General features: G+C 46.8%; 1 protein-coding gene across 5 annotated transcripts in view; it reads right to left on the minus strand.

Moving 5' to 3' along the window:
* Positions 1–4,423: 4,423 nt before the first annotated feature.
* The window catches only part of EWSR1 (EWS RNA binding protein 1), a 32,123-nt gene continuing 12,411 nt past the window's right edge, over positions 4,424–24,135 (minus strand). For 2 of the 5 annotated variants that reach the window (XM_050806806.1, XM_050806808.1), the window contains 12 exons: positions 22,599–22,766; positions 18,641–18,852; positions 16,962–17,142; positions 14,167–14,201; positions 13,596–13,628; positions 13,167–13,285; positions 9,088–9,217; positions 7,502–7,624; positions 5,983–6,145; positions 5,548–5,645; positions 5,024–5,276; positions 4,424–4,823 (listed from right to left, as the gene is read on the minus strand). In XM_050806806.1, coding sequence (XP_050662763.1) covers positions 4,784–4,823; positions 5,024–5,276; positions 5,548–5,645; positions 5,983–6,145; positions 7,502–7,624; positions 9,088–9,217; positions 13,167–13,285; positions 13,596–13,628; positions 14,167–14,201; positions 16,962–17,142; positions 18,641–18,852; positions 22,599–22,766 — 1,555 coding nt within the window. In that variant the 3' untranslated portion in view covers positions 4,424–4,783. Of the gene's footprint in view, positions 4,824–5,023; positions 5,277–5,547; positions 5,646–5,982; positions 6,146–7,501; positions 7,625–9,087; positions 9,218–13,166; positions 13,286–13,595; positions 13,629–13,781; positions 15,353–16,961; positions 17,143–18,640; positions 18,853–22,598; positions 22,767–24,135 lie in introns of those variants that run through there. The other 3 variants (XM_050806805.1, XM_050806807.1, XM_050806809.1) reach the window with 2 other exon arrangements.

The raw sequence follows: 24,135 nt of genomic DNA on the forward strand, positions 1-24,135 counted from the left end.
CATGTGTCCAGCATGCTCAAGAAGACTGGGGAGGTGGCTAAGGCTGGAATACAGGGAGGTGGGTGAGGGAAGAGGTAGAGAGATTAGAGAGACCCCAGGGCTGGTTAAGCAGGGCCTTGCGGGCTGTGCCTCTTTTGAAGGACATGGGAGCCATGGAATGATTTAGAGCAGGGGTGGTTGGCTTAGGTCTTAACATTCCCTGGGGCTGCTGTGGTTGGCCAAGGCAGGAGCTGGAGCCTCAGAGGAAACCAGGTGGTGAGAGGGTGTTGGATTCTGGCTGTATCGTGAGGGGAGAGCTGATGTGCTGGTGGATTGGTTGTGTGAGAACGGGGTCCAGGACGACTCCCAGGGCTGAGCACTGGGAGGGCGGGGGTGCTAACACCTGGGGAGGGGAGGGCTGCTGGAGGTGGAGGAGGGTTGTAGGTTTGGGGTGGGGGTGAATCAGGGTGTGGACACTTAACAGTTTCATCTTCAAAATACCCCGATGAGCTATGATACTCTTAGGTGTTCTCATTTTACAATTTGGGGAAATTGAGGCCCAGAGAAGGCACGGGATGTGTGTAACCAGCAGCTGTGCAGGCATTTGACTCCTGCTTATACCTACCTTGCTCCATTTTGGGGCTGTGGACACGGGTGAAGTTGGACTGAACCCAGGCTCTGTCATTGGTCATTAGGTGGGATAGTGAAGCTCCCTGAGCCTCAGTGGCACCATCTGTAGAATGGGACAGTAGTAGTAGTCACATCATGGGGTTGTGAAAGATAATACCACTACCCAACTCAGTGTGGCCCGGCTCAGCATGTCCACTTCTCTGGGGAGGAGGGATTATAAAGAGATTCCTGGCCGGGCGCGGTGGCTCAAGCCTGTAATCCCAGCACTTTGGGAGGCCGAGGCGGGTGGATCACGAGGTCAGGAGATCGAGACCATCCTGGCTAACATGGTGAAACTCCGTCTCTACTAAAAATACAAAAAACTAGCCGGGCGTGGTGGCGGGCGCCTGTAGTCCCAGCTACTCGGAGGCTGAGGCAGGAGAATGGCGTGAACCTGGGAGGCGGAGCTGGAGGCAGGAGAATGGCGTGAACCTGGGAGGCGGAGCTGGCAGTGAGCCGAGATCGTGCCACTGCACTCCAGCCTGGGTGACACAGCGCGAGACTCCGTCTCAAAAAAAAAAAAAAAAAAAAAAAAAAAAAAAAAAAAAAAAAGATTCCTTCCTCCCTCTGTGGCCGGTGATAAGAGGCCTGTTCTAGACCACAGCCTCCACCTGATTGTAGGACATGTAGTTGCTATGGTGCAGACCTCACTGGGGGGTCAGACCCCTGGCCCAGGGCATGGTGGACCCTAGCTTTGACTCCCTCTGTCGTATGGTGGCCCAGGGCCCGTGGGGCCACGTCTGGGAAAGCCTCAGCCTCTGCATGGTCTCCCTTGTTCCTTGCAGGACCAAGAGAAACCACAGAAACTGCTGGAGGCACAGGAGGTTTGGGCTATAGGGACCCTAAGCCCATCTGTACAGATCCTTGAGGCCACCCCCCTCTGTGCACAGAATGCTGTGGCTCCCATATGGGTTCCTTCTGGCCTTTGGCCAGAGGGTACATAGCCAGTTTCTCGCACCCACTGCTGGGTGCCAGCCAGCAGCCTGCTTGGCCTTGGTTGCCGCTAGAGGTCAGACGATGGCTGTGGAGCTTTCAAGCAAAACTCGCATTGTGGGCTACAGCCCTGCTACCAGGCAGCTCCAGGAACCTCTGGCACTGGTTGGATTAGAACTCCTAAGTTCTCCAGCCTGGACTGAGGCTCTGAGCACAGCCCAGGATGAGGGAGGGACTCACAGGAGGCTTCCGGCTGCTGTGTCCAGGTGTGGGCTCAGCTCCAATGACTGCAGCTGGTCAGCTCCTGCTCTGGCTGTGGGACAGGTGACCCCGAGCTGCCTCCAGTGCCCCCCACAAGAAAGACGCAAAATTGGAAAACCCAAGTGGGCTCTTTCCAACCTGCCTACATCACAATGTCCTCACTGCCGGCCGTACGCCCAGCAGATCTGTCAGGAGTGGGGCAGGAGGGGACAGCATGAGGACCAGCTGTCGTCCCTGTCACAGACTGCACTGTTGGCCCCACAGCTGCTGCTGCAGCCCTGTGCTCTTTCCCGTCGAGCAGGGGAGCCACTCCCTGCGGGCATAGATCAGTCTCCCCATGGACCCCACCACCTTTGCCCAGGCCTGTGCCGTATGGCCTCGTGGGACCTCAAGTTTGTGTTGGAAACTTTTAGTCTAGGTGCTTTTGAGGAGTTTGAGCAGGGTGTGGGATAGATGCCAGCCTTTTGACCTGCTCTGTCATCTGCCCTGCCCACCTCCTTCATGCCCTGGCACCAGCCAGCTTCATGCAGGCCTTTGAGACAGGCTCGGAATCCATGCTGCCTGAGGGCATCTGTGCCCAGAGGAGTCCAGAAGTTTCTTTGGGCTGACAAAAATAGACTTATCTGCTGTAAACGTCTCTACCAGGGCTATTTAATGCCGGTGACAAACCCCTCTCAAGGTAGGGACTAAGGGTCCTCCTGGGGAGCCTATGCAGCCAGAGTCTGACGGATGCTTGTGCAGCAGCAGCTTTCAGAGCAGGCTGCTTGTCTTCCCTTAGCGCTGGCAGCATGCGGGTCATGTCAGAGCACCCTTCCTTTCAGAAGCAGGTGCCTGTGTACAGTGGGTGGTGGGAGGGTGAGTGTGCGGGGTCTGGAGGGCAACGACCCTTAGCTCAACTCGGCCTCTCAATGGCAAGTCCTCCCTTGACCTCTCTGTTCCCATCTCAGCTGAGGTGTGGCTGTCCTGTGTTACCTGCCTTGAAGGTTATTAGGAATTAAACACATGGAGGTACTTAGTGCAATGCCTGGCATGACACAGGGGCCCAGTGATTCCCTAGTCAAGTTTGGGCCTCATAGGTGTGTGTGCACCTTGGCTGTGACACATCAAGGCTGAGGTGAGAGCGTCCTTGGCCCCTTGAGGAACAGTGCTGGACTGGCGAGCAAGGCAGAGCAGGGCAACTGGGCTCCCAGGGGTCTTTTGAAGCATGGCAAGCATGCTTGGAGCCACCAAATGGTTTTGAGACTGGAGACGACCTCCTGTGTCTAGCTGGTTTGGGCCAAGTGTGGTGGCTCACGCCTATAATCCCAGCACTGGGAGGCCAAGGTGGGATGATCACTTGAGCCCAAGTTGAGCCCAGCCTGGGCAACAGTGAGACCTGATCTCTACAAAAGCATCAAAAAAATTAGCCGGGTGCTACACCTGTAGTCCCAGCTACTCAGGAGGCTGAGGTGGGAAGATCGCTTGAGCTCAGTTGAAGCTGATTGTGCCACTGCACTCCAGCCTTGGTGAGAGCAAGGCCATTTCCAGCCACAACAAAAACCACCACAAACCTTGGTCTGGCTTCTAAGGAAGGGCTGGAGACACTGAGAGAAGCAGGGAACCCAGTGAGGTGGTGTCATGGAGGTGGGGGGCTGTGGTGGTTTGCACTGTCCTGGATTTGGAAGAGAGCTAGGTTGGGGGCTGGGGTTTGAGAATAGGTCATGGATGACCACAAGGTTTGGGGCAAGTGTGTGTTTGCTGACCTGGGGTGTAGGGAGGATGGGGCAGGAGCAAGCCCTGCTCTACACCCATCATGCACCCAAGCCGAGTTGCCCTAGGGAGAAAGGGCTGAAGCCAGAGTATGGGAAGGACAGCCAGGCAGTGTGGGGCTCAGGGAACCCAATGCTAGCCTTGGGGCCATCCCACATTTAGGGATAGAAGAAAAAGGAAGCAATGAAGGAGACAGAACAGAGAAGGAATGACCATTGATTTGGCAACATTAGAAGTCGTTGGTGACTGAGAGGCGTTTTGTGTTTTAGTGCTGGCAAAGAATGAAGTGGGTTCCAGAAAGGGAGGAGGCAGACATGGCTCTTTCCATGTGTTTCCTGTAGAAAGAGCCAGGAAGATGGTTTGGAGGGAGGGGTATGATGGCTGGTTAAGGGAGGGTTTTCCAAATGCAGAGAATCAAACACATACTAGCACAGGAAATGACCAGGGGAACAGCAGAGGTGTACGCAATACTTGTCCAGAAGTGCTGGGATGAGAGGGCCCGACCCAGTCCGCCTAAGAGGGATTGTCCCTCACCCGAGGGAGCAGCCCCTTAGATGCTCCTAGTGCCTGATACCACGGAAGGCAAAGTTATTTCCAGGTCTTCCTGTGCCTCCCTTACCTGGGTCTCTCCTTGAACCTTTGGACACTAGTGGGTCTCTGAGGGTGCGTCAGGGCCAGAGTCTGTTTCCATGTCACAATCGCTTTAGATTTCACCTCACACGACCCCTGAACAAACCATTTATCTGGAAAGCACCCCTCTCCTGGGTGGGGTGGGAGCACGCTCCCAGCAGACACGCAGTGACTGTGGAACAGAGGCCGAGAAGGATAACTGTTTATAAACATTTTGAATTTTATTTAAAAAAAAAAAAAAAAACATCACAACCATGAACATTGTTACAGTTAGAGGCCCTCTTGGTTCTCCACAATGATACTGAGCATGCTCACAAGGGGTTCCCATTGTTAAAGTCTTAGTTAAACAACCATTTTTAAAAGAAGGAAAAAAAAAACTCCGCACACTACCATTTAACTTGTTTTAATGTTTCTTCACAAATGGTGAAAAATACTAAAGTACAGACAAGGAATAATCATAATGTTGTGGCCAACATTATAAATATGGAATTATAAATTTAAAACATTTTCTGGTTTAAAAAATAAATCTGGTAGTCAATGCAGCTCTGCGGGGTCTCTGCATCTAGTAGGGCCGATCTCTGCGCTCCTGACGGTGCTCGCCTCTGTAAGGCAAAGAGGGCTCTTTGGTTAGAATGGGGAGGGGTGAGGAAGCCCTTCCAGAGCCCCCAGGTGCCCCTTCCTGACTCCTCCCAAGCACTGGCACAAGCTTCCTAGTGCCATGGGAACTTGCTCCAACCAAGCTGGGAGGGGCTGTCCTCTCACTGTGCCTGGTGGCCCACAGCTGCTTTTCACCAGCACTTACTTATCCATTTTTCCAGGTCCTCCACGTCCTCCTCTTCTTCCTCCCATCTGTTCCATCAAAGGTCCAGGGGGCCCTCCAGGGCCACCTCGTCTTCCTCCACCAAAGCCACCTCGGTCCATGCCCCGGCCACCACGGAAGCCACCTCTGTCTCCACCACGGCCACCTCTGAACATTCCACCGGGACCACCACGATCCATGAGGCCACCTCTTCCTCCCCGCATGCCACCAGGGCCACCTCTGCCACGATCACCACCTAAGGTGAGAAGAGCAGGGCGAAAGCAGTCAGTGGGTGGCTGCAGAGGCCCTGTGGACACTGGAAGCTGCTCTGCTTCCTTCTCTCTCACCGCAGAAACAAACCAGACACTTCACTCAATCTCAGCATCACGCTGACAATTTAGAAATGACGACAGGACGACAACTCAAGGTTCTTAAGCAGACGGCAGCTGTAGTTTACCAAGCCCACAGATAAGAAAAGAGGTTTAGCATCAGGAAGCTGAGGGGACACTCATGAAACCTGCACCTACCCGGGGGCGGGAAGGGTGGCGGGAGGAAGCCTTCAGGCTTTGGGGCCTTACACTGGTTGCACTCTGTTCTCCAGGCGAAGTTCTGGTTTCCACAACCCCTGCATACAATTACATCACAGCAGAAATCACCAATTGAACTAAGGAAGATAAACAAGGAAAGGTGGTGTGTGAACAGGTACACACACTCACTATCAGGATCTATGTACACCCAGGTTTTAGGGCACAGCCTAAGGCAGCAGTGCGCCCACAACACAGGTCAAATCAATCTTCAGAAGGCTCTGAAGCATCCAGGGAATGGCTGACTAGTGCCCCTAACCAGCCATCAGGGTCATCATTCTGTTCCTCTAGACAGAGCAATCTGCTCTAGAGTGGGGATGGGATGAGGGAAGGGTGGCTTCACTCGTAAGGTATCAATTTGCCAAGACAAGTACATACGGATTGGGACACTGCCAGTCTCCAGCTCGGTGCTGGACGTTTCCTCCTCCGGAGGGGTTCCCTCGGGAACCCCGGGGTCCTCTTGGAGGAAAGCCTCCTCTATCTCCTCCACGGCCTCCCATGCGACCCATGGGTCCCCCAGGACCTCCTGGGCCTCCTGGACCTACAACAAGAAATAGCAGATCATTTCTCTGTAGCACCAGATTTGCTATGGGAAATAAAAATCACTAAGTAAACCCACAGATACCACTGTTGTCATTTCCCCATCACCCGTCCCATATGTTTCTGTGTGGCTCAGGCATCAGCCCCTTCCCTGTGATGAGCATGTTCCACGTGCTCTACAGGAAACAGAGCTCCAATTCTTTTTTTTTTTTTTTTTTTTTTTTTTTTTGAGACAGAGTCTGGCTCTGTCACCCAGGCTGGAGTACAGTGGCGCGATCTCAGCTCACTGCAAGCTCCGTCTCCCAGGTTCACGCTGTTCTCCTGCCTCAGCCTCCCGAGTAGCTGGGACTACAGGCGCCCGCCATCACGCCCGGCTAATTTTTCTTTTTTTTTTTTTTTTTTTTTTGAGACGGAGTCTCGCTCTGTAGCCCAGGCTGGAGTGCAGTGGCCGGATCTCAGCTCACTGCAAGCTCCGCCTCCCGGGTTCACGCCATTCTCCTGCCTCAGCCTCCCGAGTAGCTGGGACTACAGGCGCCCACCACCTCGCCCGGCTATTTTTTTGTATTTTTTTAGTAGAGACGGGGTTTCACCGTGTTAGCCAGGATGGTCTCGATCTCCTGACCTCGTGATCCACCCGTCTCGGCCTCCCAAAGTGCTGGGATTACAGGCTTGAGCCACCGCGCCCGGCCTAATTTTTCTATTTTTAATAGAGATGGGATTTCACTGTATCAGCCAGGATGGTCTCGATCTCCTGACCTTGTGATCCGCCTCCCAAAGTGCTGGGATTACAGGCATGAGCCACTGTGCCCTGCCTTTTTTTTTTGAGATGGAGTCTTGCTCTGTTGCCCGGGCTGGAATGCAGTGAAACAAGATCTTGGCTCACTGCAACCTCCACCTCCCAGATTCAAGCAATTCTCCTGCCTCAGTCTCCCAAGTAGCTGGGATTACAGGCATGCACTAACATGCCTGGCTAATTTTTGTATTTTTAGTAGAGTTTCACCATGTTGGCCAGGCTGGTGTCAAACTCCTGACCTCAGGCGATCCGCCCGCCTCGGCCCCCCAAAGCGGTGGAATTACAGGCATGAGCCACCACACGCGGCCAAACTCCCACAATATATAAGGAGCAGGCAAATCTATACAGACACAACCAAAGCCTAATAAATGGCAGTCTGGAGGTGAGAGGCAGTGTGGCTTCCAGCCTCCCGTGTTCTTCTCCTCTTCCTTTTACACCCACAAACGTTCAAAGTATTGACTCTACACACAATTTTGTATTTCTTCACTCTAGTAATCAAGTTTCTCAAGGGTAGGGAGTATATTGAAAACCTTTTAATGCAACATAGGAGATCAAAGAAAGTACCTCCGCGGAGTGGTGGTGGCATCCCTCTGCCCTCACGGGGTGGCATACCCCCCCTCATACTGTTCATTGGAGGCTTCTTCCGAGCAAGAGAGACTTTAAGTTTGCTCCCTTGAAAATCTTTCCCTGGAATAAGACAACAGAACATCAATTACTCCCCTATATTCCCTGTTCACCAACTAAACGACATCATCAAATGACCACTCCCAGATGCATTAGGTCTGCCCCTCCTGTAATCTTCTCTAAGATCTTTACTGACAAGGCCAGAAAAAGGCTTTTTTGAGATGGGGGTCTCACTCTTGCCCAGGCTGGAGTGCAGTGGCAAGGCTCACTGCAGCTTCAATCTCACAGGCTCAAGCAATCCTCCAAAGTAGCTAGGACTACAGGCACGCATCACCATGCCTGGCTAATTTTACAAAATGTTTTGTAGAGGCAGTCTGTTGCTAGGTTGCCCAGGCTGGTCATGAACTCCTTGGTTCAAGCAATCCTCCTGCCTTGGCCTCCTAAAGTGGTAGGATTATAGGCAAGAGCCATCGTGCCTGGCCAGAAAAAGGCCATACACTTAAATATACTTAAAAACCTCTCTGCAGCCTGGCCAACATGGCGAAACTCCATCTCTACTAAAAAATACAAAAGTTAGCTGGGCAGGGTGACATGCACCTGTAGAGTCCAGCAGCTACTCAAGTGGCTGACGCACAAGATTCACCTGAACCTGGGAGGCGGAGGTTGCAGTAAGCTGAGACTGCTTGTGCCACTGCACTTCAGCCCGGGTGACAAAGTGAGACTGGCTCAAAAAATCAAAAACACAAGCAAAAAAATACTGTCTACCATAAGGAGGAAAATAAGCTGGTGGGAAGCTGACTGTATGGCGAAGAAAAGAGAACCAGGACTTGTTATTTGACACTTTCTTTGAGACAGAGTCTCGCTGTTGTCCAGGCTGGAGTGCAGTGGTGCAATCTCAGTTCACTGCAGCTTCAAACTCCCCGGGCTCAAGTGATCCTCCCACCTCAGCCTCCTGAGTAGCTGGGACTATAGGTATAGGAGTGCGCTACAACACCTGGCTAATTTTTGTATTTTTTGTAGAGAGAGGGTTGTGCCGTGTTCCCCAGGCTGGTCTCAAGCCCCTGGATTCAAGCGATGCACCTACATTGGCCTCCCAAAGTGCTGGGATTACAGGTGTGAGCCACTGGACCTGGCCAAGTCGTTCAATGCTTTCAAGTTGGTTTTGTCTGAAGTGAAATCCCAGCATTAATGTCAAGGCCTTATTTAAATATATATATTTATCTATATGCAAATGTACACTGGCTAAGATGTTCTTTTGAAGGGTTTTCTGTACCTTCTGATAATCTGCGCTTAGAGAAGTGTTTGCCACTTTAAACAAGGTTGATTTGTAATACTAAAGCCTGAAAATAAAGGGATCTCCAAATCCAGGGTCAATGGCTGGGTCCTAATACTACTGAAGGGAGATCAGCAATCTACTTCCCCCAGAAAGGGATGGAAGGTCTTCTTGCTCCCGTGGTTCACAAGTTCCTCCCTCCTGCCATACTCTATAGCCAGGAAGATTAAGAATGCCAGTGAGTACATCCTACCGTCAAACCATTCCACAGCAGCCTTGGCCGTAGGTGGGTCTTCATAGGACACTGTGGCATCGCCTTTGGGCTTTCCTGTTTCCTTGTCCAGGTAGATGTGGATCATGGGTTGCCCAGTTCTCTTGTTCATCTAGACATAGAACAGCATAGTTAGGCATGACTAAAATATACTAATTTGGGAGAAAAAAGTTCGGCAAAATCCAGGAAGAGTACCAATTTTTCACATGTAGTAGTCATTAAATGTCACTGTTTCTCCGCTTTAAGTTTTTCAGAATTTTAAGTTATTTTCTCCTCTATCCCTGCTTTATCATAAAAACCAAAGTAGACCCAAAGTTACAAAGTGTGGAAGTGAACAGGATAGGCCCCACTCCTTCCTTAGCCATCTTCTGATGCTGGTTCGCCTGCCCTGGCATTTTCTTTTTTTTTTCTTTTTTTTTTTTTTTTTTGAGACGGAGTCTCACTCTGTCGCCCGGGCTGGAGTGCAGTGGCACAATCTCAGCTCACTGCAAGCTCCACCTCCCGGGTTTACGCCATTCTCCTGCCTCAGCCTCCTGTGTAGCTGGGACTACAGGCGCCCGCCACCTCGCCCGGCTAGTTTTTTGTATTTTTTAGTGGAGACGGGGTTTCACCGTGTTAGCCAGGATGGTCTTGATCTCCTGACCTCGTGATCCGCCTGCCTCGGCCTCCCAAAGTGCTGGGATTACAGGCTTGAGCCATTGCGCCCGGCTGCCCTGGCATTTTCTATGCCCAGAAGGGTACCCACTGAGCACAGCCACCTCGTAGGGGTAGTCAAGCTTTGATACCACCACATAAGACAAGAGTGGCACAAAGAAAATTATCCTTAAACCATGAAGTATAGTGTACAGGCTGTGAGTGAACTACAGGGATTCGGGATTCTCGGTTAGTCTAACACAGCCACTACTTCCTCCAGTTAGAAGAGATGATTGTCTTTCAGCTGAGTATCAGATGTGGCTGACTTGAATTCAGGAGCCACCTTGTATAAGAATCTTCATGTGTACTTTTTTGCATTAAATATGCACACCACCAGTTTAGTCTGTAATTGTTTATATATATCCAGTAACATGTGAGAGCAATCTAATTATAGGGCTTAAAAAAGATTACAACAGGATATATATATAGATACCTCTCACTTAAAAAAAGGAACATGATACCTGAAGATGGAAAAGAAAACACGGCAAAACTGTGGTATAAATAATGTGGAAATGCATTTTTTTCTTTTTTATGAGACAGAGTCTCACTCTGTTGTCCAGGCTGGTTTCAAACTCCTGGGCTCAAGCAATCCTTGGGATCCTCCTGCCTTGACCTCCCAAAGTGCTGGAATTACACCTGTGAGCCACTGTACCCAGCTTGGAAATCTATTTTAACATCTTTATTTCCAAAATTTTGACGGTAAATACTACGTTTCTTAACCAGGATAAACTCCACATTCCTGAAAAAAACTACATATTATATACATATTAAAAAGCAGTCTTTTTAATATGCTCACGCCTATAATCCCAGCTACTTAAGAGGCTCGAGGCTTGAACCCAGGAAGCAGAGGTTGCCGTGACCTGAAATTGTGCCACTGCATTCCAGCCTAGGTGACAGAGTGAGGCTCCATTTCAAAAGAAAAAAACAAAGGGAGTCTTGCATAGGGTAGAATATGACAGCAGACACTAAAAGCATTTTACTTTTGAGGTGTGTGTGTTATCTGTGCACAAACAACTACAAGTAGGGAGAAATTGCCTTATATAAGATTTACCAAAATCAACTTTCTTTTTTTTTTTTTGAGACGGAGTCTTGCTGTCTCCAGGCTGGAGTGCAGTGGCATCATGTCAGCTTACTGCAACCTCTGCGTCCTGAGATCAAGCGATTCTCCTGCCTCAGACTCTCGATTAGCTGAACAGGCATGTGTTACCACACCCAGCTAATTTCTGTATTTTAGGAGAGACAGGGTTTCACCATGTTGGCCAGGATGGTCTTGATCTCTTGACCTCATGATATGCCCACCTCGGCCTCTCAAAGTGCCGGGATTACAGGCATGAGCCACCGCACCCGCCCAAAATCAACTGTATTTCTACACAGCAGTAATAACCAGAAAAGTGTCATTTAACGAAGACCATTAACCACAGCAACTTGAAAATAAACGAAACTAGAAGTAAAGCTAGTAAAATTTGCAAGACCTTTAAGGAAATCGGCCGGGCGCGGTGGCTTAAGCCTGTAATCCCAGCACTTTGGGAGGCCGAGACGGGCGGATCACGACATCAGGAGATCAAGACCATCCTGGCTAACACGGTGAAACCCCGTCTCTACTAAAAAATACAAAAAACTAGCCGGGCGAGGTGGCAGGCGCCTGTAGTCCCAGCTACTCGGGAGGCTGAGGCAGGAGAATGGCGTAAACTCGGGTGGCGGAGCTTGCAGTGAGCTGAGATCCGGCCACTGCACTCCAGCTTGGGCGACAGAGCGAGACTCCGTCTCAAAAAAAAAAAAAAAAAAAAAGACCTTTAAGGAAATCGATAGTCTTTACTGAAGATCTAAACACGCTGGGCACGGTGGCTCACACCTGTAATCCCAGCACTTCGGGAGGCCGAGGTGGGCAGATCACGTGAGGTCAGGAGTTCAGCCTGGCCAACATGGTGAAATCTCATCTCTACTTACAAAAATTAGCCAGGAGTGGTGGTAGGAGCCTGTAATTCCAGCTACTCGAGAGGCTGAGGCAAGGAGACCCGGGAGGCAAAGGTTACAGTGAGCCGAGATTGCGCCACTGCAATCTGGCCTGAGTGAAGGAGTGAGACTCTGTCTCAAAGTAAAATAAAATAAATAATAAAATAAATAGGGATAGGCCAGGCGTGTTGGCTCACGTCTGTAATCACAAAACTTTGGGAGTTGAGGCAGCAGATCACCTGAAGTCAGGAGTTCAAGACCAGCCTTGAAAAACATGGTGAAACCCCGTCTCTACCAAAAATACAAAACTTAGCCGGGCATGGTGGCAGGCACCTGTAATCCCAGCTACTCAGGAGGCTGAGGCAGGAGAATCGCTTGAACCCAGGAGTCAGAGTCTGCAGTGAGCCGAGATCGCGCCACTGCACTCCAGCCTGGTGACACAGCGAGATTTTGTCTCGATAAATAAATAAGTAAATAAACAAACAAATGGAAAAATAGAATCTTTAGGGGAAAAAAAGCTCTCTCAGTATTACAAAAATGTAAATTACTGAAATTACTTCATAGATTTAGTAAACATCCAATTGGGGTTTTAAAGTTTTGAAGTTTATGGGGTTCATAAAACGAACTCAAAAATACAGAAGAGCAAGAACTGAAAAACAGTCAAAATATTAAGAATTAGCATAAAGACATAATAATTTGAGGTTGGGTGCAGTGGCTCATGCTTGTAATCCTAGCAGTTTGGGAGGCTGAGGTAGGTGGATCACTTGAGGAGGCCAGGAGTTCAAGACCAGCGTGGCCAACAGGTGAAAACCCATCTCCACTAAAAATACAAAAATCAGTTAGGCGTGGCAGCATGTGCCTGTAAGTCCAGCTACCTCAAGAGGCTGTGGTGGGAGAATCACTTGAACCTGGAAGGCTGAGCAAGACTTAGTCCCTAGGCGTGGAGGAGGGAAGGCTGGGTGTAGTGGCTCACACCTGTAATCCCAGCACTTTGGGAGGTGCCAAGGTGGGCAGAACACCTGAGGTCAGGAGTTTGAGACCCACCTGACCAATATGGTGAAACCCAATCTCTACTAAAAAGACAAAATTAGCTGGGTGTGGTGGTGCACGCCTGTAATCTCAGCTACCGGGGAGGCTGAGACAGGAGATTCGCTTGAACGGAGGTTGTAGTGAGCCAAGACTGCGCCACTGCACTCTAGCCTGGGCACCAAGAACAAAACTCCATCTCAAAAAAAAAAAAAAAAAAAAAAGGCTAATTTTTTTTTTTTTTTTTTTTAAGGAACAAACCATAAGATATCTAGAAAGAAGTCAGGCAAAAGCAACCTTAGAAAACAACTCTCAACATCAATTCACTCTCTTTAAAATGCTCGGCGGTTTAAAGTTTTGCCAGACGACCTGGTTATGCTTTTACTGACCTTAACAACCCCACATTGCTTAAAGAAGTCTGCCAGATCATCTAGAGTCACATTGTCATTTAATCCTTGTACATAAATTGCACTGTTGTCAGAGTCTTCATCTGGATCTACAGGTGGGCCTTTCAGAGAAAACAAGAGAATTGTTATCATGCATCTATAGGGGTTTCTTAACTATCTGATCACTACTGCCCAAGGATATTCATCATAAATCTAAGAAAACTACCAAGCATACTAAGAATGCTATTAAACTTTCGGTTTACTTCACTTAAGGCCATTATAAGTAGATGCTCACAATAAAGGATTCCCCAAACTGTCCTTGACAGCAAGAATATCACGCTGGTCTATAAGGCTGCTGAACTCTAGGCATGCATTTACCTCTGTACCATTAATTTATAAAGCACAATATGAAGTACAAGAATTCAAAATTACCTAGATCAAGATCTGGTCCTTCATCCATGGGTCCTGCCAACCAGGAAAGATCATATAAAATATTATTAGTGCACGTCTTGCAAGCTACAAACCTTACAAACACACATAGCTATCTAATATACCACCATTTGATGGGGATTCATTAAATTCAAAATGACCCGCACTGCTAAAATGGAGCAGTGCCTCTTTAACATTTGTGAAAGGTTTGCTAGGGTTTGCTTTTTTCTTTGCTGGTTTGCTTCTAAACCATTAACCAAATACACTCTCAATGCTTATGTGCCAAATCAGTGTTAAATTTAAGTCAAAATTTTTCCTCTAAATAAACCAAATTTAAAAATTTATTCTCCCCCATATTACAGAAGCAGTTACTCAATACTTCAAGTTACCCTTTGTTTTGTAACCATAGGTTAACCTTATTACCCCTAAGACAATGCCGGCAGTACCCATTAGTCTCTTTTGTATAGATCATTTTTAAACCGCTTATGAAACTAATAAAAAAATTATAGTTTTCTAAAAACTGACTGCATTTTTTTTTTTAAAACACTATCTATGGTAATACTCAAAAACTTACCACCAGGCTTATTGAAGCCACCTCGCTCTCCAGCGCTGCTGGGGGGATAAACGAAGAAATGAAGGCCTTTCCCTTTAAAAGCCAGTACCGCTCTGAGCCTTGGGGGGGCTCGTGGGGAAGAAGGGCACTGGCTAAACACATCTCCAAACAATGCATCTCTCTCATCTTGTCACTATGCCTTTCTTCAGGGCAGCTTGCTCAAATTTCCTCAATATACAACCTTGCTTGTCTGATTGTACACACCAGTGTGGTTGGTTCCTTTCATTTCGGGGGCTGGTATTAATAGTGCAATACTTGGCAAATTAGGAAGAAAAAATAGATCCCAAACACCCACCCCATCAGGTGAAAAACCAGAAGAGCTTGGTATAGAGGGGAGGAGCAAGTGGGGGTTAACTGCTGTGATAAACCTTTCCATGTTCATAAAGGTGCACCCTCAACCTCTCCCAAGGGAGAGCCAAATGAGGCCCAGGGTTTCCTAACAAGTCACAGTATAATAAAGCAGGAGACAACCACATTAAATTCCTACAACACACATCAGAGGACGCATCCAGCCAATCTTCAGCATAAAGCCATACATCTCAGGGCACGAATAGATTTAACAATCGCTGTGAAAGGAGAATTTACAACAAATACCAAGGCTCAGCGGACTGGGGGTGCAACTTTATAGACATATCAGTTAGAATAATGACTACGGCCATGTAAAATTACTTAAAGAGGGGAAGGGGAAATATGAATTGGACTTTAGGAGTTAAATTTTGTTTTCTTTAGAATTAAATAAAGGCAGCTCCCCAGTGGGAGGCCCTGAGTTTTTTCTAACCAGTATTGCACCTTTAATACCTGAATACACAATTTCAAGCTGTTGCATGCAGCTTTGTTTCCTTTTTAAAAGTACACACCATAAAATGTTCTCTCTCTTTAAACACAAAAGTTTACACTTTAATGTTACACAATTCTAGAGTATTATACCTCCTCTGGTTCATTACCAAACAACAAGTATGCAGTTACCAAAGTTACAGAAGGATTCCATTTATACAATGAATACATTTTGTTAAAAATATTCTATGTATATTTTTCCTCTCCATATGGACACCGTGTCTAGTCCCACTTTTCATTATGCTGCCGGCTGAGTACTGAGTACGGGTACTTTTTAAGTATTGAAGTGTATACAAGGCTCTCACTTTGTAACCTGTAGCATATAAATGCGACAAAGCATGTTAAAAAGTTTCCACGTTTAACAGCCAATGAAAATATCAAAATACTGAGGCAATGAAAAAGGGCATGTTAACAACATTGAGTGCCTTACCTGCAGAAGACACTGAAAACCATCACCACACCACAATAAAAAGGGGGGACGAGGGAAATGCCCCTGGTCTATCCCCACAGGATCCGACAGACTGCTTCACAGTCTGTTGTAAAACCTATGGGGAAAGCCATGGTCTCTTCTATGGCTCCAAGAGAGACTTCTCATCCAGAAAGAGGGGCCCCCTCTACTAGCAAAGTCTAGCACAATTAGTAGGATTATAACTTCTGGAGTATTTAAATAAACTTGAAATTGTTTTTGCAATTTAAAAATACTAGGAATTCTAGGTGATTTGAGACGTGATGATAGTACTTTCAAGTGTCTATGTCTATTTTAAAACATCCAAAAAGAAGTGAAACCTTTATAATATTTTCCAAATCAGAAGATTGAGTTTACTTCATACCAAATCATTAAATTTTTGCCTGCTGTCAAATGACTTTCTTCCAATAAAGATTTCACTAAAGACTTAAAGTTATGCAGAATATGCAAAATAGTACTTTCAGTAGTGAAGAGTATTTGCTAATATGGAAGTTAAAGATCAACTTTAATTTTGAAGTTCATTCTATTTAAAAAAAATACTATTTAATTTTTCCTAGAATAGTGGCATACCAAATCAAATGTAAATATCTAACATTCTGCATAACTTTTTTTTTTACTAGTTTATATAGGGACAGAACACACACAGAACTAAGCCTTCTGGATTATGTTAACCACCAATATTATAGCTCACCTTCATCAAAGTACAGACACCAGATAGGGAAAAGGGGATGGGAGAAGGGAGGGGAAGGGCAGGCAGAGGTAGCAGGGTTATGTCATTGATCTAAACAAAGTTTTCTAAACCAGATTGTGCCATCAATCAAAATGGTCAAACCGATTTAGACTTTCAACATCGCCAATAGGAAGTGAGCCTATAATTATATACATTACTCTGCAAAATGCTATTGGATTTTTCTGTGCTCCATCCAAACTCTATGTATCAGGTGCACCTCAAGCTATAGTTTAAGGATTATGGGACCAAAATCTTCATTATGTTCAACGATTCTGAGTACAAACAGAAGTTGGGGACAAACACTGTGGAAAACAGCTGCATTCCTTTTCTGCAGTATATACACCAGGTATTTCAAGTCAACCATTCAAATGCAATTAGTTAAAAACTCAGGGTCATTAGAAGGGTTGTGTGTGTTCCATCCCAAATCTATTACCCACAGAGGCTTCTCACCTCTGGAAACCATGAAGGGAACTGAAAGCTACGGTTTCAAAACCATTCTTTGTTCTCCCCGACCCAACGAAGTATACTGGCAGGGAAAGAAAATAAACTGCCACTTAATGTATGCCACAAAGATGACATTTCCATGTTTTAGAAGATGGCTTGAGCTCAACAGATTGTCCATGGAAATGCAGAAATTAATTTCTTATGTCTTTCAGTCCCTTCTTTCCATTGAAAATCCTATGGATGAAACAAAATTAGGTAAAAGGAGAAAAGGTTTGCTCTTACCCCATTCCACCGCGTCCTCCTCCCCGCCCACCTCTGCTCATGCCTCCACGATCAAATCCCCCTCTTCCCCTGCCCCGGTTATCAGGGCCACTCATGCTCCGGTTCTCTCCTGGTCCGGAAAATCCTCCAGACTCCTGCCCATAAACACCCATGCTACTGGGGTGGTCCTGTCGGAATGAACCTGAGGAAAGAGTCACATCTGTAAGCCATGGACCAGCATTTACACTACTGCCTGATGTACTTTCTCCTGGAATAACAAAATCCTCAATTGCAAGGCACTAACCAAGGCACCATCTTCTTTACATCACGATAAAGCACCCCTAATGCGTAGGCTCTTTTAAGTTCAACAAAACTGCTGGTTCATCACAGCTGAAATAACCTTATATAGTTAGCCTAGAATAAACCGCTTCTAAATAGCCTAGAATAAAAAGCCCTCTCGCTAATATATAGTTTATAGGGTTCTCTATCCTAAGATGTCTCCAAAAGCAGCTTTTGAGCTATACTCAAGAAATGAAAACAGAGCCAGGTTTCTCAGGGCTTTAGCACACTGCTAGGGGCTCAACTACATAAACCAACACTACTCCTTTTCAGTTGCTGAAAAATCCCCGTGGATGGAACGTAATTTAAAAAGACCAACAATCCTGGTACAAACTAAATTCTGAAGATAATTTTGTGTTTTTGGTTACCTCTCTCCACACAAAAGAACTGCAAATATTCTGTGAGGTGGATTCTTTTTCCCCCCTTTTCCTTCCCTATTTTTTTTTTTTTTAAAAAGAATCTTTATTTATTTTTAAAAAGATAGGGTCTCACTATGTTGCCCAGGGTGGTCTCAAACTCCTGGTCTCAAGTGATTCTCCTGCCTTGGCCTCCCTCAAAGTGCTGGGATTACAGGTGTGAGCCACCGTGCCTGGCCTTTTTTCCCCTTAAAGGATATAAACAAAACAGCAACAAAAAAAACCACATAGCTTTTATTTGACTATCAAAATCATAGTGGCCTGCAATAGCTGCCTCCCCACTTCACATTAATGACTGATAGGGAGGCCAAAAACGATCTTGGATTTACTCACTGCATACAACCTCCCCAAAGATAGCAAGACTAGCAGTCTAAAACATCTTTTTCTGATCAATTATAGTATCTCTCTTCTTTTTGGCAAGGCATACTAAAAACAATTAAATCGGAAAAAAGCACTGAAATCTTCACTGGGACATCCAAGATGTTAGCTGGAATGTCATGCCCTAAAGATGTGTCCTGGATTCCAAAAGCAAACAATGGTAAAGAGTATTCCCCCTGTTCAAAAACTCCAAACACAGCTGGCGTGGCAGTGGCTCATGACTGTAATCCCAACACTCTGGGTGACTGACGCGGGAGGATCACCTGAGGTCAGGAGTTTGAGACCAGCCTGACCAAAATAGTGAAACCCTGTCTCTATGAAAAATAAAAAAATTAGCTGGGCCTGGTGGCGGGCGCCTATCTCAACTACTCGGAAGGCGGGGGCAGGAGAACTGCTTGAACCAGGAGGCAGAGGTTTCGGTGAGCTGAAATCCCACCACTGCACTCCAGCCTTAGCCCCCAAAGTGAAACTCCATCTCAAAAGAAAAACAAACAAACAAAAAACCAACCCCACAAAAAAACTCCAAACACAATCATTCTTATTTGTTTTTCTCTCTTAGCAACTCACTCTGCTGCCCGTAGCTGCTGCTCTGTTGGCTATATTGACTTGGAGCTTGACTGTAGGATCCAGTTTGGGGTGGGTAACTAGTGGGAGGCTGCTGCCCATAGCTGCTTTGTTGACCATAGCTACTCTGCTGTCCATAGCTGCTTGGTTGCCCATAGGTGTTCTGCTGAGAGTAACTGCTCTGATCATAACTAGTCGGCTGTGTAGAAGAATAGCTGAAAGAGAGGGGAAAAAAAACAAAAAAACAAAAAAAAAACAACCCAGCTTTTTAGAAAAAAGAGGCTTGTTATTTCAAATCCCCTGAATAAAAGAGACATTCACAGCATGTGACACAGACATCCATAAAACAGTAGTTACTTTCTACACATCAACAATTTGAATTTCAAGTCAGCAAATATTTTTGTGTTCAAAATAAAACATTAAATGGGAGGGGGAAATTTTTTTTTTTTTCTTTTTGAGACAGTCTTGCTCTGTCTCCCAGGCTCGAGTGCAGTGGCGCAATCTCCGCTCACTGCAAGCTCTGCGTCCGCTCACTGCAAGCTCCGCCTCTCGGGTTCACGCCATTCTCCTGCCTCAGCCTCCCGAGTAGCTGGGACTACAGGTGCCCGTCACCACGCCCGGCTAATTTTTTCGTATTTTTAGTAAAGACGGGGTTTCACCGTGTTAGCCAGGATGCTCTCGATCTCCTGACCTCATGATCCGCCCACCTCAGCCTCCCACAGTGCTGGGATTACAGGCGTCAGCCACGGTGCCCAGCTGGGAGGGGGAAATATTATAACCACCATCTGTATAACCCTTAAAGAGTTTCCTCTTAATCTCCACTCCCATTTAAAACAATGGTCATTTTCGGGCAGGAGCGGAGGCTCACACCTGTAATCCCAGCACTTTGGGAGGCTGAGGCAGGCTGACTACGAGGTCAGGAGATCAAGACCATCCTGGCTAGCACAATGAAACCCTGTCTCTAGTAAAAAACACAAAAAATTAGCGGGGCCTGCTGGCGGGTGCCTGTAGTCCCAGCTACTTGGGAGGCTGACGCAGGAGAACCACTTGAACCTGGGAGGTGAAGTCTGGTATTGGCTCATGCTTGTAATCCCAGCACTTTGGGGGGCCGAGGCAGGTGGAACATCTGAGGTCAGGAGTTCGAGACCAGCTTGACCAACATGGTGAAAATCCATCTACTAAAAATACAAAAATTAGCTGGGTATGGTGGCATGCGCCTGTAGTCCCAGCTAGGTTGCAGAGGCAGCGGTTGCAGTGAGCCAAGATAGCGCCACTGCACTCCAACCTGGGCAACAGAGCGAAACTCCGTCTCAAAAAAAAAAAAAAAAAAAAAAAAAAAAAAAAAAAAAAAAGGGCCGAGAGCAGTGGCTCACACCTGTAATCCCAGCACTTTGGGAGGCAGAGGCGGGTGGATCACCTGAGATCAGGAGTTCGAGACCAGCCTGACCAACATGGAAAAACACCATCTCTACAAAAAATACAAAATTAGCCAGGTATGGTGGCGCATGCCTCTAATCCCAGCTACTTGGGAGGCTGACGCAGGAGAATCACTTGAATCCAGGAGGCAAAGGCTGCGGTGAGCCAAGATTGCACCATTGCACTCCAGCCCGGGCAACAGGAGCAAAACTCCATCTCAAAAAAAAAAAAAAAAAAAAAAAACCCACAAAAACAAAAAAAGTCAAAACCACAAAAACAAAAAAAAATCATCTGGTATTAGGCTTCACAAATCATGATAAGAAACAATAAGGATACATATTTTAAAGTCCGATTAAACTACACCAGGAAGTTCGAGGCTACAGGGGACTATGACTGTGTCACTGTATCCCATGCCTGGACAACAGAGTGAGACCTGGTCTCCAAAAATAAACAAACAAAGAAACAGACTAACAAAGCTTCTAATACACCACATCCCTCACCATTGCTGTATGAATTCAGTAGTGTCTCACTGTGTACCTATCCAACTTGCCAGATTAACTACTCTCAACAGAATAGGTACGAACCTGCTCTGTGGAAGAAGAGTTGTAAGCCCTGCCCACTTTTGCTCCAAGCTGGCTGTAATGAGAGACACCCAATCAATTCTACTTGTTCCTAAACCTGTTCACATCTGCTGCAAAAAAATGAAATAAGTGCAAAAAAGGGAACTGCTACTTCTAGCAAAACTTTTAAGGCACAATTCAAACAATTTGAAAACCCACATCTAATTAAACATGGGTTAAAAAACTTGCAGGCTGGGCATGGTGGCTCACACCTATAATCCCATAATCCCAGTACTTTGGGAGGCCAAGGTAGGCGGATCACTTGAGGCCAGGAGTTCAAGACCAGTCTGGCCAACATTGTGAAACCCTGTATCTACTAAAAATACAAAAACTGGGCCAGGTGCAGTGGCTCATGCCTGTATTCCTAGCACTGTGGGAGGCCGAGGCGGGCAGATCACCTGAGGTTGGGGGTTCAAGACCAGCCTGACCAACATGGAGAAACCCTGTCTCTACTAAAAATACAAAATTAGCTGGGCGTGGTGGCACCTGTCTCTAATCCCAGCTACTCGGGAGGCTGAGGCAGGAGAATCACTTGAACCCAGGAGGCAGAGGTTGTGGTGAGCCGAGATCGCGCCGTTGCACTCCAGCCTGGGCAACAAGAGCAAAACTCCGTCTCAAAAGAAACAAACTGGCTGGGTGCAGTGGCTCACGTCTGTCATCCCAGCACTTTGGGAGGCCGGGGCAGGTGGATCACTTGAGGTCAGGAGTTCCAGACCAGCCTGGTCCACATGGTGAAACCCTGTCTCTACTAAAAATATAAAAATTAAAAAATAAGGCCGGGCGCGGTGGCTCAAGCCTGTAATCCCAGCACTTTGGGAGGCCAAGGCGGGCGGATCACAAGGTCAGGAGATCAAGACCATTCTGGCTAACACGGTGAAACCCCGTCTCTACTAAAAATACAAAAAGAAATTAGCCGGGCGTGGTGGCGGGCGCCTGTAGTCCCAGCTACTCCGGAGGCTGAGGCAGGAGAATGGCGTGAACCCGGGAGGCGGAGCTTGCAGTGAGCCGAGATCGCGCCACTGCACTCCAGTCTGGGCGACAGAGCGAGACTCCGTCTCAAAAAAAAAAAAAAAAAAAAAAAAAATTAAAAAATAAATAAATAAATAAAAATTAGCCAGGTATAGTAGTGAGCACTTGTAATCCCAGCTACTCGGGAGGCTGAAGTAGGAGAATCGCTTGAACCTGGGAGATGGAGAGTGCAGTAAGCTGAGATCGTACCATTGCACTCCAGCATGGGCAACAAGAGTGAAACTCCATCTCAAAACAATAAAACAAAAACAAAAATGAGTCAGGCGTGGTGGCGTGCACTTGTAGTCCCAGCTACTTGGGAGGCTGAGGCATGAGAATCCCTGGGAGACAGAGGTTGCAGTGAGTGGAGATCGTGCCACTGCACTCCAGCCTGTGCAACAGAGTGAGACTGTCTCAAAAAAGAAAACTTGGCCAGACAATAATAATAATAAAAATAAAAATAAAATGAATTGCCCAAACATTAAAAGGTTAGAGCATGAATGAACCTTTATGCATTAGGTAAAATGTAAAATGATTAAGGTGATTTATAATGCCCTGCACTTTACTTATCCTAACTGCATTGGGGAAGGTGGCTCTTATGGTTCTATTTACATGCTTTCATATACTTCTGCTTCTTATCTGAGTTAACTAAAACAGCAAAAGGAAGAACCTTAAAGGAAGAACTTAGAGTGATAAAAATGTTTTCGTCTGTATTTAGAAAGTTTAGTTATTAGCTGCCAGGCAACACTACGGGACCCTAGAACTGAGACTTTAATGTAACTAAGTATGATCAGATGACTTATTACTCCGACAGTCAGAAAACATACCTTACCTGAAGAGGTCAAAGCAAGCTGGTCAACAACCTGAAAACAACTGTTTTGTCACTGTTTTTGTTTTGCTACAAAAAGTAGACTGACCTGGTAGGAGGGTAAGATGGAGGTGCGGTGACTGGCTGCATGGGGTAGCTCCCAGGTACCTGGGGATAACTGTAGTTACTCTGTCCATATCCTAGGCTGGGCTGGTTGTAACCCCCTGTGCTAGACTGAGGTTGACTAGTCTCAGTGGGCTTGTTTCCATCCTGTGGTCTAAGAGGAGAAATAAAAAATAAATAAAATTACACAGTGACCTTTTTTGTGTGGTCTGCCAACCACAAAACTCCTGGGTAAGAATGCTACAAATCTATAAGCAATAAGCAATGTTATGATTAAGCCTGGAAATAAATACAATAAATACAATCCTAAAGTAAACTACATCAAACTGAGTGCTGGTCCAACTATATTTGCTTGAAGACAATGCTAAGAAAGGGGAAGAACCAATTGTATCCACAGAAGAGACATTAATATGTGCCATTCATCACAGTAAAAGCTATAAAAGAGCGTTGTGATATTCTGTCCTACCAGTTTAGGTGATCCGGGAGACGTGATCTGTTAGGGAATAAATGCTTTTTCTCAAAGGGGACTGCTGAAGACTAGAAACTAACAATAATGTAAGTTTTAGGTTGGAGTAACATTTACGTAAGTCCATGGCATCATAAATTTAGAGAATTTGCAGGTTTATGATTCTTATTTATTAAAAACAGACCAGGCCAAACATGGTGGCTCACACCTGTAATCCCAGCACTTTGGGAGGCTAAGGTAGGAGGATGGCTTGAGCCCAGGAGTTTGAGACTGGCCTGGGTAATATAGGGAGACCCCACCTCTACAGAAATAGAAAAATATTATCCAAGTATGGTGGTATATGCCTGTGGCCTCAGCTACTTGGAAGGCTGAGGTGGGAAGACCACTGGGGCATGGGAGGTGAAGGTTGTAGTGAGCTGTTAATCGTGTACTCCATCCTGGGTGACAGAGAGACTCCATCTCAAAAGATGCCGGGTGCGGTGGCTCATGCCTGTAATCCCAGCACTTTGGGAGGTCAAGGCAGGTGGATTGCCCGATGCCAGGAGTTCGAGACCAGCCTGGCCAACATGGAGAAACCCTGTCTCTACTAGAAACACAAAAAAATTGGCCTGTCGCCTTGGCTCACACCTGTAATCTCAGAACTCTGGGAGGCTGAGGCGGGCAGATCACGAGGTCAAGAGATCGAGACCATCCTGGCCAACACGGTGAAACCCCATCTCTACTAAAAATACAAAAAATTAGCTGGTTGTGGTGGTAGGCACCTGTAGTCCCAGCTACTCGGGAGGCTAAGGTAGAAGAATGGCGTGAACCCAGGAGGCAGAGCTTGCAGTGAGCCGAGATCACGCCAGAGCGAGACTCGGTTAAAAAAAAAAAAAAATTACAAAAAATAGCTGGGTGCGGTGGTGGGCGCCTGTAATCCCAGCTACTCAGGACGCTGAGGCAGGAGAATCACTTGAACCCCAGAGGCGGAGGCTGCAGTGAGCCGAGATTGTGCCATTGCACTCTAGCCTGGACAACAACAGCGAAACTCTGTCTTTAAAAAAAAAAACCAAAAACC

The sequence above is a fragment of the Macaca thibetana genome, chromosome 10, assembly GCF_024542745.1.
Source record: "Macaca thibetana thibetana isolate TM-01 chromosome 10, ASM2454274v1, whole genome shotgun sequence".
Classification (NCBI taxonomy): Eukaryota; Metazoa; Chordata; class Mammalia; order Primates; family Cercopithecidae; genus Macaca; species Macaca thibetana.